At 42.2% G+C, this 19,245-nt stretch overlaps 2 protein-coding genes across 3 annotated transcripts in view; one reads left to right on the top strand and one right to left on the bottom strand.

Moving 5' to 3' along the window:
• Positions 1-12,527, top strand: part of CAPN2 (calpain 2) — a 52,508-nt gene extending 39,981 nt beyond the window's left edge. For both annotated transcript variants that reach the window (XM_081299902.1, XM_081299901.1), the window contains 9 exons: positions 1,450-1,486; positions 2,439-2,504; positions 3,638-3,695; positions 6,338-6,402; positions 7,358-7,426; positions 8,010-8,088; positions 9,396-9,512; positions 9,766-9,824; positions 11,535-12,527. In XM_081299902.1, coding sequence (XP_081156028.1) covers positions 1,450-1,486; positions 2,439-2,504; positions 3,638-3,695; positions 6,338-6,402; positions 7,358-7,426; positions 8,010-8,088; positions 9,396-9,512; positions 9,766-9,824; positions 11,535-11,558 — 574 coding nt within the window. In that variant the 3' untranslated portion in view covers positions 11,559-12,527. The remainder of the gene's footprint in view (positions 1-1,449; positions 1,487-2,438; positions 2,505-3,637; positions 3,696-6,337; positions 6,403-7,357; positions 7,427-8,009; positions 8,089-9,395; positions 9,513-9,765; positions 9,825-11,534) is intronic.
• A 4,013-nt stretch (positions 12,528-16,540) lies between these two features.
• Positions 16,541-19,245, bottom strand: part of TP53BP2 (tumor protein p53 binding protein 2) — a 62,896-nt gene continuing 60,191 nt past the window's right edge. Inside the window, exon 18 of the mRNA XM_081300197.1 lies at positions 16,541-17,334. Within this exon, the coding sequence (XP_081156323.1) occupies positions 17,293-17,334 (42 nt within the window). The 3' untranslated portion in view covers positions 16,541-17,292. The remainder of the gene's footprint in view (positions 17,335-19,245) is intronic.

Below are 19,245 nucleotides of genomic sequence, written 5' to 3'. Positions count from 1 at the left end.
CACCAAGGTGTAAGTGACGATCTCAATGGTCCCCACCATAGTCAACAGGTCTCCAGGCCCTCCCCTTCCTCTTCAGGACCCAGCTCTTAGGAACCCTTTTTGGATGGTATCACAATTTCCTGACATTGTTCATATGGCCTCAATTCACAGTGGTTTCTGCCACTTTGGCCACTGTCTCAACCATATATATTTGGTCGGTCACTTGACTGGCAGAGGAGGGAATCAACCTGGTCAATTTAAATAAAAGGAAGTTTGCTGAAATGCTGTGGGGAACCCCAGCACTGATGGGTAGGGGGCAGACTGGGAAGAGCAGCAGCCAAGGGTGTGCTGGAGGACCCCAGAGCATGGTGACCCCTCTGACCTTGTGCCCAAGGTCCAACAGGCCAGGCTCAGCTCAGCCACCCGGTCGGCCGGCTCCTGTAGAAGGAGGAGCTGTGGTGAGAAGGAGGCCAGGGAACTGCCTTTGCTCCAAGACAACACGGGACAGAGAAATAAGTTCCCATGAGAAAGGGAGAGAAAACGCTGCTGGACAGCTGCAAGCTAATAAGTGCCACTAGAGCGTGGCTGCAGCCCCCCTGCCACTGGCAGGCTCTCTTCTTTTGCCAGTGCTTGTCACGGGGCAGGGGCCTTTCCTCTCAGCTCAGCATCCTTGGAGGAAGCTCTGTGTGTTTAACTTAGTCTTCACTGACAAGGAAGTGAGGACATGGCCAGTGACCCTGTTCTTTGTCAAACACTGTCCCTCCCCACCCACCATAAGCCACTGTCCCGAAAAAGCACTGGCTCCCTCAGCTCTCTCCAGGATGAGCTACTACCCCTCAAAGCTGTCTGACTGCCCTGTTCCAGGATATCAATCCTGTTCCAGATCCCAGCTACAGGAAGGCCCCTGACCCTTTTTTCCTACAAGGCATTGACCCTGCACACAGGACTCTTGGGGGCCTAGCCAAAGATCCCAGGGGCCTAAGGAGGACCCTCCTACACTCTCTGTAGTGCATAAGGACCTGGCTGTATACACAGAGACTGTGCATGGGCAAACCCTTCCCAGGCTGCAGTTGAAATTACACACAGCCACTGCCTGCCCCCTCCTCGACCTGAAGTTTAACACTTAGGCCATGGTGTTCGAGGCTCTCAGCACAAGGGCCTTGCAATGGCAGAGAGTTTCAATTAGAACTTAAAGGCTGTCCTTAAGGCCAGGAGCTAAGTGAGTTACTTAGCGTCCCAGCTGTCCCCTACATGGGAAGCCTGTGCTATTTCGTAAAGAACCAAACCTGACAGATTACTTCTGCCTCAGTTTCTGCTACTTAAGGGAGGCATTTTATCACAGAAACCTGGGGCACAGATATTCCCCCACCCTCCTCGTGCTGGATTTAAATGTTGAACTTCCACTTTAGCAGTGATTGTACTGCCGGTTCACCTGCCTTCCAGTAACACATAATTTCCTTTTATTTCCAGAGTTGTCGATGACGAAATCGAGGCCAACCTTGAAGAGGTACTTGTAATTTTTTTAATTCTTCCAACTCTGTTCTGGACATCCAGAGAGCAGTAGAGCAAAAAATAATGTCAAGGGTTTGGGAGGCACTTTGGACTTTATGAACACAGGTTGAAACTAAGGATAACGGCCCTGTACTGGGAATCGAGTCTGCTTTCTGAGCCAGCCATAACCACACTGGGGTCTGGGCCAGTCAGTCTCCTGCTCTCCAGTGGGGAATTCACCCATGTGTATAAGGAGGGTTATGTGGAGAAGGATAAGACACCAGTGCTGCACTGAGCAGGGACAGGCCCTTGTCACATCCCTTGCTGGACTTTGCTCATTTATAAAATGGATGCACAGATGATAAGATTACTCAGGCTCCCACATTCTCAGAAAATAATTTTATTCAGAGGTAAATCCTGGAGGGGTTTTAGGGATGTCACTTGGGAATTAAAAAAAAAAAAAAAGTCCCAACTTTAACAAATCCAAGTGGAGAAAGAATATCACAGAGGAAGGGGTCCTCCTCCCTCCCCAGGAAGGTCTGATGTGGCTCTGTAATCCCTTCAGCTGCTGAATTTCAATGCTTGTCTCTCATACCTAGAGGGAGACTGAACAATTTTGAAGGGCATCCCAGACAATAGTCACTAGCCCTTGCTGAAATCCTACTGGAACATTCCAGTCAGTCTTTGTAATTCCTAGTCTCCATAAAGGAGATCATAAAAGGCCACTTGGGTTGGATATTAAAGATACCTGGATGAGAAATTTAAGTGGAGCTCCTCCCACAGAGTTTCTGTTTCCCTCATGTGTTTAAGCTAGAAAAAATCCCACTAATTCTTCACACTGTCTTTATCACAATCCCAATACCCTTAGCATGTGGGCCCAGGAGAGGGAGAGAAGCAGAGGGGGAGTGGGTGTCTTGCTGTCGTTCTCCACTCTGACCCATTGTTTCCATTTGTGCCTCACCTTGCAGATCGATGTCAGCGAGGAGGACATCGATGATGGCTTCAGGAGGCTGTTTGCTCAGTTGGCAGGGGAGGTAGGTGTTGCCCCGAACTCAGTGTTGACATAAAACAAAAGACAGTGTTTGTCCTCAAGGAGATATCGGTTGAAAGGGAGAGAGAAAACAAACTGAACAAAAGCCAAGAATAATTGTAAATGTAGCTGGATTTCAGCTCACACTTCTTGCCCACGTCCACCCCAAGACCTCTACAGGCTGCCCATGACCTCTATTCTTGTGGCCAGCTCTCTTCTATGTTTGTCCTTCCTTAGGATTCTTGGATTCACCTTGAAGTTCTTTTATTTTCTCTGTTCCATGCTGAGGCATGAAACTTAGCCCCTTATCCTTGATTTCTAAAAAAAAAAAAAAAAAAAAAATCGCTATTTGGGGGACTTGGGAGGATTTCAAGTCTCAAGGATAAAAGCAACTTTATAAGGGATGATTAGACTTCCTATTGTTAAAATAATTCCCTAGCCATGGAGGCCCACTATAAAGTTATTCAACCCTCTTTCTTCCGAACAACTCCCAAAACAAAATTTCCTCCCATGATGTGAAGGAATTTGGCTCTCTCCGGCATCCAACATCAAGCTTAACCAAAGACTCATTAAAGCCCTAAAAACTATCATGTGTTCCGTGTTCCTACCTCCAGCCCCTCCCTCCTGGTTTCTCAAGGGAAGGGGCATTAGATTTATTTCCCCAGTGATTGAAGCACATGCATACACACCCAACACCCAGACAAGCAGCCTTGGTTTTCAATGTTGGACTTGTCCCTCAGTTACACAAATATGTCTAACTGAACAGAGATGCCTGAACCATGTCTGGAGAGCCATAGAGGAGGCACCAGTTCTTGGAGACTGTGTTACAGGAAGCCTGAGGTTTGAGTTTCAAAGCATGAAGAAGGCATGCTGGAAAGGAGGGAATAGTGTGCAAGAACTAGGTCAAAAAAGACCAGGAACATGACTCCTATAGCAAAGAAACGGTTACCTAGAGTGTGTTGTATAGTAAAATACCATCAAAAACAGGCTGGGCGGCTACTCAGTGTAGATGGGGAATATAGCACAGCCTCACTTGGGGCTGTTAGATGTGCAAACGAGACCTGCCCAATGTGCTGCCCAGGGCTTTGCCCAGCTCCCACAGGGAGCCAATAACGTGCTGTGGTCACTTGTCCACAGGATGCAGAGATCTCTGCCTTTGAACTCCAGACCATCCTGAGGAGAGTTCTGGCAAAGCGTAAGTATCCCTTCCTTGCAAATCCCTCATTTTCTCCTTCCCCTGTGGACACAAGACACATCAGAATTCTGTCTCATACATACAGTGGCAGCTCTGGCTAAAGCATCCATCTCTATTCCTATGGAAACATTGTTGCCATTCCCACCACCACCACTAAAGAATTGAGTGGAGGAGGATTTGAGTGATGTGATTGAAAAAATGAAAAAAGGTTTCCAGAGTCTAGAGATCAAAGAAGAAACCTACTTGTTTCCTCTGCGTACTAGTTCTGTGATCTGAACCAAGTCATATCACCTCTCTGATTTTCCTTTCCTTATCTGCAAAATAGACACATTACGACTTGCTCTCTTACAAGTGGTCTTTCGTGAGGTAACATGTAGAAACTGCCTGGTGCAGAACCAGCCCTCCATAGATGGTAGCTGTTATTAGGTTTTCTTATTGAAAAATGAGTAGAAACCAGAAAGCATTCTTGTGTTTCAGGATTCTCTGGCTACATTTAGTGAGGAATCACTGGTATAGTGATGACATCTTCTTGAGCCAGGAAGGGAAAATAAATGTCCCGTCTTACATTCAAGTTAAGGAAAATGGATTATAAAGTCCCATCTCTCCGTTTTGTATTTAAATGAGCTTCATCTAACCAGTTCCTTGCTGGAAGAAATGTCACTTCATTTGAGCCACTAAGCCAAGCAAATGACTTCAAGGCTCTGAAAATATCAGCCGTCAGCCCAGGCTAAAGGGCTTCTATAAAGAAAGAATAAAAAACTTGAGATACAGACTTAAGAATAAGGTAGAGTTGTGGTTCCTGTACATCTTTTCAGCTTATTATTATTTCTTAGGGGAAAAATATAATCCAAGGATTGATTGTTCAGTTCCCCCTACTGTTGATCACCAATGGGGAAGAGGAAGAAATACGTCCCCACCCTGTCAAGCTATCCCCCCACCCCCATCAAATTATTAATAATTATGCTGTTTTCAATATAGTAGCAAAATAGACAACAGTGTTTTATACAGTTTCACAAATTATAAATCTATAATTATACATCATAAAAAAGAATACATATATTGTCATATACTGAACATCAGCCCTATGGGTCATATCCAGATGTCTCATGGACTTCAAGTGTCGTCATTCCCTCTGACAGAAGATTAGCGGCCACTTGCCTAATCCCATAAGATCAAAGTAAATCCTCCTTTTACAGCCAGAGAAGGGTCCAGGGCCAGCAGGGTCTTCTGTCCCAAGGTGTATGCACCTCCCAGAGACCATATAAACTGGCCCATGCCTTGTGTCCCCAGAACAAAAGGCCATTTTAGAGCATCTGTGATGCAGAGTGCTCACCAGGGAGATCTGGGTGGCCAGAGCAGGGCTTCCCAAGGCTGGTCCCAGCCTATAGCCTCCCTCCTCCAATTTAGGGGGAAGACAAGAAGATGTGTTTATCCTTGAGGTTTTTGCCAGGCACAAGTGAGGTCACAGGGCTCTTCAGCTGTGTGGCTGTCATGAGCCCAAGGACACTGAAGCCTCATTGTTTCTGCACAGATGGAAGGCGGGAGGGATCAGGCCATGCTTGGTTCAGCCTGCCCCTGTCTGGGGAGCAGCATTTGCTCCACACGTGCCTCTGAGCCCAAGATCCTCCCCCTGCCTGCCTGGTGACTCCAGCCTCCTGCCCAAGGGCCCCACACACAGCCTTGTGCCCATACACAAGTAGGGGCTGGTGCCAGGAGTGGCCACATCAAGACAGGTTAGGTTTCCAACATTTTACAAGGATGTAACCCAAAGGTTGGTTCCTCCTCATGAAGTCTGTAAGGAACCAGAGTCATATTTGTGGCAAGGGTCTCATAGTGCCAATCACCAGTGAGACAGGACTCCTTGGTAGGATGCAGTAGCTTCTGGAGAGTTTCCAGGTCCTCAGGTTTGTCAGTCAACTGGGGACACAGACACTCCATACATGGCCTGTAGCTGAACAGATGAAGCAACCCCCTTCCTCTCAGAGGTCACAGCCCACAGCAAACACACATGCCCTCTGGATTTTTGGGCTTTTTCCCTGACGAGCAACCACAGGGGGCTTTCCATCTGTGTGCACTTTCCATCTGTATGCTTCTTTTACTTATTTAAAAAGCACTTGAGGGCTGGGGCTGTAGCTCAGTGGTAGAGCACTTGCCTAGCACATGTGGGACACTGGGTTCAATCCTCAGCACCACATAAAATAAATAAATAAAATAAAGGTATAAAAAATAAACATGTCTATGTCCACAAAAATTCTTAGAAAAAGCACTTGAGCCAGGCGTGGTGGTGTGCACCTGTAGTCCCAGTTACTTGAGAGGCTGAGGCAGGAGAATCACTTGGGTCCAGTTCTGGGCCAATGCAGAAACATAGTGAGACCCTGCCTCAAACCAATAAATAAAAATAAAAATAACAAGCACCTGTTCAAACACCCTTTTCCCACAGAAAATATGCAAAGAAGTCTGCAGAAAAATATAACACAATCTCTGTACTGTCCCAGTATGGCAGCCACCTCCCACATGTGCCCTCATGGAGTAATTTAAATGGCTATTGTAGTGGGGGCCACAGAGAAAGACATTTTCATTTTTGTGGAAAGTTCTGTTCGACAGTGCTGCTCCAAAAGATTTTGTTCATTTTGTCTTTTTAGGTCAAGATATCAAGTCAGATGGCTTCAGCATTGAGACTTGCAAAATCATGGTGGACATGCTGGATGTATCCTTTAAAGTGCTCCAAAGAACAGAGACTGGGAGTTAAAAATCTTACTCCAGAGATGTTCCAACGTATTACCTTCTCCCCATGCAAAATGGCCAGTCGCACCCTCCCAACTGGGGGGCTACAGTGGGACTGTCCTTAGCACTGAGCTGCCTTCCCAGGGAGACATGAAGAAGCCCAGATGAAGGAAACTGAAGTGCCTCCCCTGCCTACCTCCATAAGCTCAGAGTGCGGTCAGCCAGTCTGTCCTGGGGCTGCTGCAGAGATCTCAACAGTACACCTGCCATACTCTGCCCAGAGCAGTCTGGGTTGTTTCCTGAGTGACAGTATTTCCACTATTTCTCCTGGGAAAATGGTCCCTGAGCCATAATATTTCTGATATGAATCTATTTTCTTTCGTCAAGATTTTCTTCTAGATCTATAGATGAAGCCCACTTCCAAAAGCATTCTCCTTCCCCTTTGATCTAGTTCCTTCCTAGGCCACCAAGAGCAGTCCCAAGAGCAGACTAATCAGGTTCTCCACTTGTTTCTGAGCTTAGTGAGAATGATGGTAAGGTTCTGGAACATTTTATCTAGTACAATCATGGTGTGCACCCACTATGTAGCTCCCCTCTCAAGAGGCCTCTTATAAATACTCCAAATAATGCTTTTAAAAAAATGACAAGGGCTCAGCCATCTGAATCCATCTGCCATATCATCCCCTGGCTTATTTATAGCAGGATCTGGGGCTACCACAACACCACCAAGTGAAAAGAACAGCCGGGAGGTTTCTATCTTGCCCTTCTTCCAACCCTTTACATGGAGGGTTTGCAATGTGAAAAGCAGGAGAGGGACCCTTCTGTAAAAGCTCTTTATATATGTGCTGTGATGATCAGAAGATCCAGATAGGAGGATACCAGGTGACAGGATGCCCAAATGATGTCAGACTCCATGAGCTTTCCTTGACTGAAGGCAGTCGGATGGGAGCGGCAGGCTGGGGCTGAAGGAGTTCTACATTCTCTGGACAAAGATTCAGAAATACCAAGTATGATCCCAGGAGGGCTCCGGGAGGGCAGGAGGATCTGTGTCAGGGAACACTCTAGGCATTTACTTTAAGGTGCAGCAACTCTTCTGGAGGGTAGAGAAATATTTCCAAGGGGTTGGGCCTTTATCTGAATGGAGGTCAGAAGGAGGACAGACTGGGCTGGACAAATGCAAAAAAACAAACAAACAAAACAAGGACTTTACAAACTAAGTGGTCTATTCCAGCCTTGACTGGATTAGTGACAAGAAATGGGGTTACCTAAAAGCCATTATCAAGGGTTTCCTGCAAAGGCTGTGTGGCCCTTTGTAGTTAGGCTTTGTGTCAGCCCAAGTACAAAAATTGCATGAGACAATGACCTGTGCCCATGATAATTGCCTAGCTAATTTGATGGGCATATTTTCAAACCTGCTCACAGAGAGAGGCAAAATACTATTAGCTATTTAAGGTACAAACATGGACAATTCTAGCAAGGCCAAACTAGAGGCCTGGAGCTAAGAACTTCATCCCACTCTGTACATACTACAGTTTGCCACCTGTTTTTTGTTTTGGGTCATGGTTTTGATAACTATTTTCCTTCTTCCAGAAAATTTACCGGGAAATCGATGTTGACAGGTCTGGTACCATGAATTCCTACGAGATGAGGAAAGCACTAGAAGAAGCAGGTAACACTTCACAATCTAGCTCCTTCCCTTTGTTTTTTTTTTCCACCTGTAGCATACTGAACATTTATATTACACCATGCAATATAAAGCTTGGTTGGTGAGTTATGACATAAAGCAAGTTCAGGTCTAATACAAACTCATCCTTTTCATTCTCCTCTTAAAAACTATTTGGTCAAATTAAATGCAGTCCCTGAGGTTCTGCCTTCAGTGCCTTCTGAATCCAGATTTCCTTCAAAGCAGTCTGGCAGGGCAAACAGGCAGGGCTAGCTCTTAACTGATCTGCCACCATGCTCCTCCTTCCTGGGTAGAGTTGTTTAGGCAGAAATGGAATGTCTCAGTTCAACCCTTCCAAGAAGTCCCTAGTAGAACTAGACAGCAATAAATAGGACATAAGCTTGGGGTTAGACCAGCAGAGTAGGAAACTGGTGTGCTTTAGGGACAAACATGACAAGAGGCTGTGCACTCTGTTAACTGTGATGTAATGGTGCAGGAGAGACTCCAAAAAACAGTGGTATAATAAGATATACCTTTCCCTCAAGCCATCCAAGGCTGGGGTGGTGCCTTCTACTGTTAAGGCCCTAGGCTCTTCCTATCAGGTTGCTTCATTAGCCACTAAGGCTCTAGGACAACTTGCTACCACAACCACAAGCCTCAAACAGCTTGGCAGAAGAGCTCTGTGCCTTTAAGGGCACACCCATCACTTCTGCTTACACATCCTATTGGCTAAAACTTAGTCACAAGGAAAGCTGGGAAATGCAGTCTTAATTCCAGGCAGCCATAGTCTCATTGAAAATGCATTTACTGTGGAACAAGGAAGAATTAATATTAGTTTACCACAAATCGTTTCTGCCACCTACATCCAGGATGAGACTGAGCTCCAAGCTGATTCAGAGCTAACTAAACAAACATGGAAAGGAAGCATGGTTAACAGCCTGTAGTAGCATGACAATGGAAAAAGAGGCAAGAAAAATCTTATGCATTATTAAGGAAGCAAGCAAAACAACAGCAAACAGTTTGGAAACAAAAGAAACAAAGGTACTAGTTTTGCAAAGTAAAACCAGTCTCAGACTGGAGATGTAGCTCAGCGGTAGAGCACTTGCCTAGCACATGCACAAGGCCCTGGGTTCAATCCCCAGCACTAAGAAAAATAAATAAATAAATCTCACATAAGAGCAAGCAGCCCAGAGACAAAAGTGATTGTAATTGTAATTTGAAGTGTCATCTCAGTTCCATAACCTGTCCACAGAACTACATGATGCAATCTAATATTTAGCAATGAGTTTGTTTGTTTGTTCACTTAACTTCAGGTTTCAAGATGCCCTGTCAACTTCACCAAGTGATCGTTGCTCGGTTTGCTGATGATCAGCTCATCATCGATTTTGATAATTTTGTACGGTGTTTGGTTCGGCTGGAAACGCTATTCAGTACGTGAACATTTGGGGAAATACTTATTTCAGTTCTTTGGGTACAAAAGCAGCTTTCCTTTCACCACGGTGCAGTCACCTAAACCAGAGACATGGTCTGTCCAGGGACTGAGAATAAAATTCCCTCTTTGTTAGCTTGGAGAAAGAGAAAAAAATGCTTGTGGCAGTCAATGAAATCAGCTGCCAAGTTGGGATGACTTGATCTCTGTCTTGGCTCACTTGCTTCTGACATCTCCTTTGTCTCCCTCCACAGAGATCTTTAAGCAGCTGGATCCCGAAAATACTGGAACGATAGAGCTCGACCTTATTTCTGTAAGTCAGCAGCTCATGCCAACCACCTCGCTCCTAAGGGGACTGGGGGAAGGCGGGAACAGAACGGCCTGTTCCTTGGATGACCTGCCTTTTAAAGTTTTATTATAAAATTTTTCTCGTCCTTTGGGGATAGGCCTGTAAATGGCTATCAAGTCCCACAGTGCACTGTTGTTATTGTTTCTCAACTGGCCTACTGATTTATGAGTTCAAGAAAACACACCTGGCTCTCTCTTCCCATGAGCTTTGACTACAGCATAGCGCAAGGTTAAGCTAAGAAGAGGGTGGCTGCCAGATCACTCTCAGAAAAAGGAACTGCTGATCCGCGTGTCTTAGAGAAGGTACTTATGTAAAGAAACCCTGTGGATGAAAGTTGGGTTTGGGGAAGACCTGTCATTCTCAGACCAGATTTATGTAAAATACTTTCCAAGAAAATTTTCTCTACTTCCTCCCCACTAAATTAAAGATTAAACTAGCAATAGTAAATAGGTTTGCCATGGATAATTATACATTGCTGGGCCTGGAACCCAGCAATGTCCATCTCTGAAACGAACATCAATCATATTAAGTTGGTATGTCAATTTCACAAAAAGCAATGTATAAAATGTGCACTTGCCATCCTGATGATAGCTTTGAGGGAAAGAACCTTCTGTCCTCAGGATAGCTGAAGAAGCCAGGTGGGGTAACCATCCATTATCACAGGGCTCCAGTCTTCATTTCTCTGAACCCAGGGGAACAGAATCTGGAGTGGCACAGGCCCCAAAGGGATGTGGTGAGATGGCCAAGGCTGGGTGGGAATGGCACTGTCATCAATCCTATCCATGTGACAGAGAAGCAAAGTGTTACCAGGTCTAAGGGACGGGCAACCTGTCCCTTGAATTTTGAACTGTGGAAGAAGCCAGCAACCAAAGGGTTGTTTCACTGTGCTATATAAAGTGCCTTTATCCAAGTGAAAATAGTTTAGCTGTTTACAAATCATGCCAACTTGCTTAAAAACTCTATTGCCTAGAAAATATCCCTGAGACTGCAAGCTAGAGAAGAGTAAATACGATTGCAACATAAACCATGCCATGTATTAGGTTCTGGAAACTTCTGGCCTCTTCTGGATATCCTGTTCTCCCCACCCCTGTCCACCTATCCTGGCCTGCCTCTTCAGTCCACTCCTTCCTCTCTCCTCTGAGCACATCTTACCCACTGGTTCTTATCCCTCCTCAAGAGATCCCTGGGGATCCCTGCCTCAGTAGTCTTGCCAAGGAGGAACTGTGTCCAGAAAACCTCCCTCTCATTTGCTGTGATTTTCAGCCTTGGCTGCAAGTTATGTCACTGAGGGGCTTTGTATATCCCAGACCATATCATTCCAATATAGACCTAAGGTTGAAAACCACTGGTTTCTGGATATCCACTCCCTGACAAACTAACTTCTGATGTGATGTTCCAAGACAGAGATGTAAAAATGCTAGTGTAATACTTGCATTTCACTCAATGCATTTAGTCCATTCTGCAGTGACCATCTGATTCAAATAACACTGTCGCTGGACCTGTACAGAGCTGGCTAGATTCAAGAACTTAGGTAGAAAAATGTTAGTACACTGATATTTTAGTTCTTGCTCAGATTTTCTGGTGTAACAATTTTCAACAATAATCCAAAGGTCTTAAATAGCCTTTAAGTTTAAAAATGCTTAATGAAATAATTTGTTTTTCTTCTTCCCACAGTGGCTCTGTTTTTCAGTACTTTGAAGTCATAATTCATCGACCTGAAGACTTCTCATGGGAAAAAAAAATCAGCCAAGGACTACCAGACAAAAATTTTGTATCTGGACCTTGAAATTATGGGAACATTTACTTAAACTGATGATTATAGCTGAAAAATACTATTTGAGATAGCAAAAAACTTTCACATATCAAAGAAAAAGATTTGCATAATCATTATCCTACAGGCAAGTAAGTCACTTAACCCTTGGTAAGCTAAAGGAAAGCTTTAAACTTGTAAATAGAATACACTTTTTACTTTTTCACACTCTCCTGTTCATAGCAATATTAAATCAATATTAAATCAGGAAGAAAAGCAGCTGAGCAAACATAAGTCAATCTCAAAGGCCACAAGGCCCTTGCTGGAAATATTTAAAGCAACTTCAAGTTTTAAAATGCAGCTGTGATATCTACCAAACAGCAGCCCAGAGCCTGCCATTTCCCTAGAGCAAACCAGATATAGGGTGCACCATAAAGTCGTATTTACTCTCATGGCATCTAAAAACTCTAGGGGAAAAAGCTTACCTTACATCATTTGGGTTAAACAAGAGACAGGTTTTATATAATATTGACTGGTATCAGTGAGTCGTTCTTAAACTCAAGTCCTTGAGCATATTTGGCCTTAATTAAGGAGTTAGTTAGTCTTCTAAATACTGAAGGGATTCTACTCGTGACCATCTGAAGCGGTGTGCCAAAACCACGCATCCAGTTTGCAAACTGTCAACGATAAAGGACAAAACAAGCTGTTGGCCGCCTCGAAAGTTTATGTACTTCATTGCTACTAGTATGTGCATCGGGTTAGGGAGGACACTGCTGAGCAGCTCTTATGGAAATGACGCAAGCTGGTTTCCTGGCTTTGGCCTCGGGAAAATGTTAACAACATTATAAAAATATTGCCTCTGTTGCCTTATCGCCTTCCAAATGTCCTGTTAAATAAAGGGTTGCCCCATGCAGTCACACCATGCTGTTTCTTTTCCCTCCTGGAGGGTGGTCCTAGTGGAATGGGGTATGGACCTACACAATTATAGCTTGTTTCTGCTTAAGTGAGGAATGTTACCTCTTTTAAATGCACATACTGAGAAGATATCTTACCTGTAATTAAATTGTAGAACTATACAATATTTTAAAAATCTAGTTCAGAAACTAATACTTTGACAATGAAGGGCAGCTCTAATTTCTACAGCTTGCTGGTCTCTTTTAAGGAGGCACAGACTTGTGTGCCTTTCTGGAAGTTCCCTGCATTAGCTGAAAGCCCAGTGTCACTGTGGCCAGCAGTGACTGGTGTAGGGAGCTGAGAAAATAGGCAGATTATATCACTGGTCAGCTGCCACAGATCCTTGGGAAAGATGTGCAATGACTCAATAGGCAAATGCCATCTAATACTTCCTGAAAAGGTGAGTCAATAGATTTCCCAAACTCAACTCCAATGCACTGAAGTTCTTCCTACTTGCCGAATGGATCTTGCTGGCCACTTGGGGATTAGAAAACGTGGGTATAATCAAAATACACCAGGGTATGTAGTTTTTCTGTTTAGCAGCACAGTTTTCAGGACAAATGATAGGGGAGGGGTCTTCTGATTAGGTACAGAGTGGGGCAGAGGGCAGGCCCCCACCAATCAGCAGAGGCTATACCAAACCTGGACTGTGATGGAGAACACACCCCTCTTGCTGGACTTTCATCTGGAGAGCTGACCCAGTGGACTTTACCATTTTAGTTGCAATAAGAGATAAGGTTTAAAAAAGAAATAGGGCATGTGCTTATCATAGTCAATTTAGAAAAGACTAAAAATGGGGGCAAAATGACCAAGCATCCTGAGTTTTCACACCTAAGATTTGTCAATTTTGTCTATTTTACAGGGGGGGAAATTATAAACAAAGTAAACCTTCCCTTTCTGACCCTGTACAAACTCACCCTGAATTAAACCCTCATGAATTGCAATACCAGGCCCACCTCAGCCCCTCCATCAACTATACTCACGCCCTGTCTTCAGTTTCTTTTCCTACAGTAAATGAACCTATGTGCTTTCCACATCCCAAAGGACATAGCCTACTCCCACCCCTCCATCTTTCCTTCAAACAAGCATCCTGAGTGGCTGCCCATACTAGACCTAGTTCTCTAGTTGTTTCTCATTGATCCCTTCACTTGGTACAATGTGGCTAAATAGCCTTTCACTTTTTAAATCTACTTTTTTTTTCTTTTAAAAAAATGTGTTCATTTTAGATAAATAAGACAGTAAAGTATATTTTGACATATTATACACACATGGAGTATAATTCTGACCATTTACTTCCTAATGTCAAATACTACAAACACCTACCAGTCCCCCATCTCTCTGGGCCTTTCTGCTGCTTTTAACTCCATTCTTTATTCCCTGTATAGAGAATCCGTATTCTCCAGGTTTTCTTAACGTCTGCTTCTCTGGCTAATTCTGATGACTCCTTTCCTGTGACAACCCCAGGCCATCTTTCACTGCCCCTAAGCAAAATTCCTCAATGGCTCCAAGGCCTTTAGGACCTAAGCATAATCTGAAGTTTATATATCTCCCCCCCACCCAAGGCATGGTCCACTCTCCAGTTGGTTTACTCCTCACCATTTGCAAAAATCTAAAAATTCCACTATCATAAAAATATGTTATTATAGTAAAGACTATAATATATATGTGTACTATTAATGTATAATAGTATACATTATAATATATCTGGAAAGCATTGACACGTGTTCATCAGATAAATAATTAAATAAATTACACAATAGAGTATTAAGTAGTCATTAAAAACTCTGTTGATACTTATCCAATGTCAAGCATAAAACAAGACATAACTGCTTAACAGTATGCTCTCCATAATTCAAGAGAAAAAAAATTCATAGACAAGACTACAAAGAAACACATTCAAGTGTAATAGTGCCTCTAAAGTGGCCTTCCCCCCTTTATAACTTTTCTATATTTTCTCTATACTTTGATATCTTTTTTAAGAAAATATTTCTTAGTTGTAGTTGGACACAATACCTTTACTTATTTATTTTTATGTGGTGCTGAGGATCAAACCCAGGGTCTCTCACATGCTAGGCAAGTGCTCTACCGCTGAGCCACAATCCCAGCCCTATACTTTGATATATTTCTATAAGCTTCAATAAGGATACTTTTTCATTAGATGAATAAAAGCTCCAGTGTATATCTGTATCAGATCAAGTAGGACAAAACACAAATGTCACAAGATTCAAACACAATGTACCCACAACTGATTTATAGTTAGATTGTTCAACCAAAAGGAAACACTCTGAACTCCAAATAATAAATGGTTGACATGAGATCTGACTTTCACAAAAGCTTGCCTGAGAACCTGTACATTTCTTCCCAGGAAAATCATATATATTGTCAAGAGCTCAACCCTGGGCAGGTGACTTGTCTCAAGAGGTATGAGGCACCTGTGCCCTGCTTTTAGAGTGTGATACCTCTGCTCTCCTTTAATAAATTTTTGCTTGTGCCTTGCTTTTGATACATCCTGAAATTCTTTTCAGCAGCTGTCAGGAACCTGTCTCGGTTGAATCGAGGTCCCACTGCCTCCTCGAAGGGATCTCCTCAGACTCATGTCAGTGACAATCAAAGGCAATGGCATTAAACTCCATTATGTCTATCAGGAAAATAAGGCACAGGATGATCAAGTGTCCTGGGCACGGTCATTTAATGGATTAGTTAAGAAGTCCAGCAGCCCAGTTCTAGAATGCATGTTGAATTTATTTCCTATTGCTATAACAGCATTTAATACAAATTGTTTTAAAAATACATAATAATGCACAGTTCTGTAGATCAGAAGTTCAACCCCAGTCCCATCAACACTTTCCTTCTGGAGGGATGGATTCATTTCCTGGCAGGCCTATGCAAGTTGGCAGAGTCCAATTCCATGTGGCTAAAGGACTGACTTTCCACATTCCCTAACTCATGATCCCTTTGAAGAGAAGGGTCTCTTCTTGGGAGACCCTTGCGACTCCTGGCTTCCTCTCCTACTTCTGATGGCTCATATGATTACACTGCCCATTGGATAATTTACCTGGCTAATCACCCTATTTTAAAGTTAGCTGATTGATGAACTTATTTAAATCTGAAAAGTCCCTCACAACAGTACCTACACTGGTATTGGGTTGAATTACCAGGGGACTATGATGCTAGGGGAGGGGAGGCATTTTTAGAAATTTTGCCTACCATGTATATTTTGGAAGTTTAGTTCATGTTGTTATTTTTTTCTTCATTTCTCTGAAGGATGTGTGTGTATGGCTTTCATCTATTCCTTGTTAGTAGTTAGCTATTCATAAAAAAGTATTAAGAAAAATGACCATGGTTTTTCATTTGTGTCTTAACTCTTTAATTATAGATCCAGTTGGGTATAATAACATACGCCTGTAATCCCAGAGACTTGGGAGGCTGAGGCAGGAGTTCACAAGTTCACGGCCAGTCTTGCAACTTAGTGAAGCCCTAAACAACTTGGTGAGGCCCTGTCTCAAAATAAAAAATAAAAATGGCCATGGATGTAGCTAAGTGGTAGAGCACCCCTAGGTTTAATCCTCATACCACACACACAAAAAAAATTTTATTTATATATTTATCTCCTCTAAGTAAAATGATTTCCAAGCAACTCATGTATTTAGTAACATAGTAATAAAACATAACTCTATAAAGAAAGTGAAATAAATGAGGGCACAGCATATCAGAGGCTCCAGGTCAAAAGTAGCCATAGGCTTTTATCCCCAATGATCATCAAGATCATTAAAAAATTTCAGTTCTGTACCAAAGACCATCCAAACACAAAACGCAAAATAGTTTTCTGTAAGCAAAGAAATACTTCTTACATTAATCACATGGCTGATAAGTCTTATTACAGAACTTTTTTCACTTGGGTAAGACATATTGCAATAATTTGTGACCTTTAGACGAAGCTGTTTAGGACATCTAAAATGAAAACCAGTAAAACAGCTTAGAGTCAAAAAGTTTAATTTTATTACAATGTTTTTAAAGTTAGCTATGATCTTGACAAATACTATGGGTAAGTCTATACCAACTCCAAGGTACAAAAGACAATAAATATAGATTAATATTCAGCCTAAAAACAAGATTCTAAATCTAATTTAGATTAGGTAGTGTAGTTTAGTTTCAATATTTAAAATCCATGTATAATTCTTAAGATGCTAAAAGAACTCATATATGATAGTGATTGCTCACTGACAAACAACCAGCAGTTCTTTGCTGACAATATACAAGTGTACGGCACATTCAAGCCCCCACACGAGTCTGAGGCCTGCTGGTGCTAGAGGACTGGGGATGGTGCCGTGATGGCACTGGTCCTTCTGGCAGGAGGACTGGTACAGAACAGTGCCAAAAATGCCCACCAAACTGGACAGGAAGCCGATTTCACAAAAGCTCAAGGAATGGTCCTCTTTCTTGCAGAAAACGAGATTGTCACTGTGTCTTCCTGAATGTTCCGTGGAACAGCTGGGCCCAGCACAGTATGGTCTGCTGACTTAGAAGCTCCATTTCCTCATGCTGAGTGTCCCCCACTAGCAGTGAATTCTTCAATCCTTCATTTTCTTCCAGAGCACATTCTTCATTGCTTTCAAGCTACATTGTCATTAAAATAAGTCTTGTAAAATTTCTGCCAAAAACAGCTGTATTATTTCTTCTTGGTGATAATTAAGACTAATTCTTCATTAACTAAAATTCTGTTAAGTTTCAGGCCAAGCTCCTTTGTCTTGGTTTAATTCTCGGGTACAGCTGTAAGAAAGTTTAAAAAATATTTACATACTGTACATAGGTATGAGAGCAGAGTGAAACTTCATGAAACACTGGGAAGAGGGGCAGAAATATGACAGGAAAAAAATCAAACTAAGCAGAGGTACCCAAGTGCACAAGGTTCACATTTAGCAATGTTCTCATCAGCCACTCCATGTAAGACATCAAAGGTCACAAGGGTCCATCAACTGTGACAATATCACAAAGCAATAAAAACCTTCAGCAGCTCTAGGCATTAACTCAATCTGCAATTTACTGAACTGTAAATGAAGTCAGGAAGACAAACTGCTGATGACAGTTTGCAATATGCAACATACTCCAACATTTAGAGTTTTCATTACTATGGAAGAAAGATGAGAGATTAAAATCTCTTTTAATTTGATTCACAGTGGACATAACATTGTGTGATGAAACTTGAGACTGTCAAGAACAAAATGCCACAAAGTCTACAGATGTAAGAAAGGCTAAGTGGAGTGTGGTTTTTGTGTTTTCCAAAACAAAAGCTGAGAGGCAAAGGCTGCAAAGTACTGTCTTGAAGTCCAGAGCAAGTTCAACTAGTGATTTAACTAACAAACTCAACAAAAACCCTTCTCTCTGAAACAACAGAAAAACAGGTTTACTTAAAGAGATTCAGACTTCCAGCCCAAACTGAAAAACTGATGGGTCACTATTATTTAAGGATTATCATTCTTCTTTAGGAAAAGATATTCAATCAACATAATTTTCTAGACTCAGGCTGAGTCTCTGATTTAAAAAGTCAACTTTTACGTACTTTCCTTTTTTAAAATACATTAAAAATATTGTGCAGAGGACACTTGTATCTAAATTTGGAACTGAAATGAAAATCTTCAGTCAGGTCAGCTAATTTTAGAACCTTCTGAAGCTGTATAGAAGGCTCAACTTAAAGTGTCTTTGAACAACTGCTTCATACTTGGTAACAAATTCTTCCAACACACAGGATCTTTCTGATAAAACTGCTTTTAAAGAAATAAAGGTTTATTCTCACTACACACACCAAAAACGCTAATGACATGAGGTAAGTAAAAAAATGCATGCTATTTTGATTTAACCATTCCACAATGTATACATATTTTTAAAGACCGTGTTATTAAATATATATAATTATTTGTCAATTTAAAGAAAAGAAAGAATATTAAAACAGAAGTTTAATAAGCACTTAGTTCTAAGTAGCACTTTTCCCAGATAAGAAACTACAATATGTAAACTGTGCATATTCACTGTTGATGTTTTATTAGGAAAAGTAGCCACATGCAAGAGATGGACTTCTCTGGTGCTAAAGACTTTATAGAAGCGAATGTGAGTATATGAAAGAGAACAGCTTTCTATTTTTACTTTCCTTTGGTAATTTGAAAGCTTTTTTTTTTTTTTTTTACAGAGCTCCACAGTCTAATTTTTTTTATTTTCATTATTCTTTATAATCCATATTATGATCACAAAAATAAATGCCACCTAAACCACCAAAATTTTATTTCATAGTAAATGCAGCCCTGGGAAGGCAGCAGTCCAGGTCTATCAAGTCATTTATATTGCACATTAAACAGGCAACACTGAGAAGGAACAGTCAGGAGAGGGACAGTGGTCAGAATCCAAAGAGCCAGGTCCCAGCAACAGAGTCATTTCAAGGAACTTCACCAAAAGTAATATCCCAGTTGTAGAATACTTGAGACAGAATCCTGCTCATGGCCTGGATGCCAGAGTAGGAGATTCAATGCAGGTAGAGACCATGTTTCTCTGACACTTGATGAAAATGCCTACAACAGTATCTCCCATTGCTCTATATTAGACTCCTGCATGATCCTCACAATAATCTTAGGAGGTAAGCTTCTCCAGCATCCCGACCTTCCTTCCACCACTCAGTTACCCAGATAATAA

The sequence above is a fragment of the Spermophilus citellus genome (genome assembly GCF_964194105.1).
Source record: "Spermophilus citellus genome assembly, chromosome: 6".
NCBI lineage: Eukaryota > Metazoa > Chordata > Mammalia > Rodentia > Sciuridae > Spermophilus > Spermophilus citellus.
The sequence above is the reverse complement of the archived record's forward strand: the minus strand, read 5'-3'. Positions and strand labels throughout refer to the sequence as shown.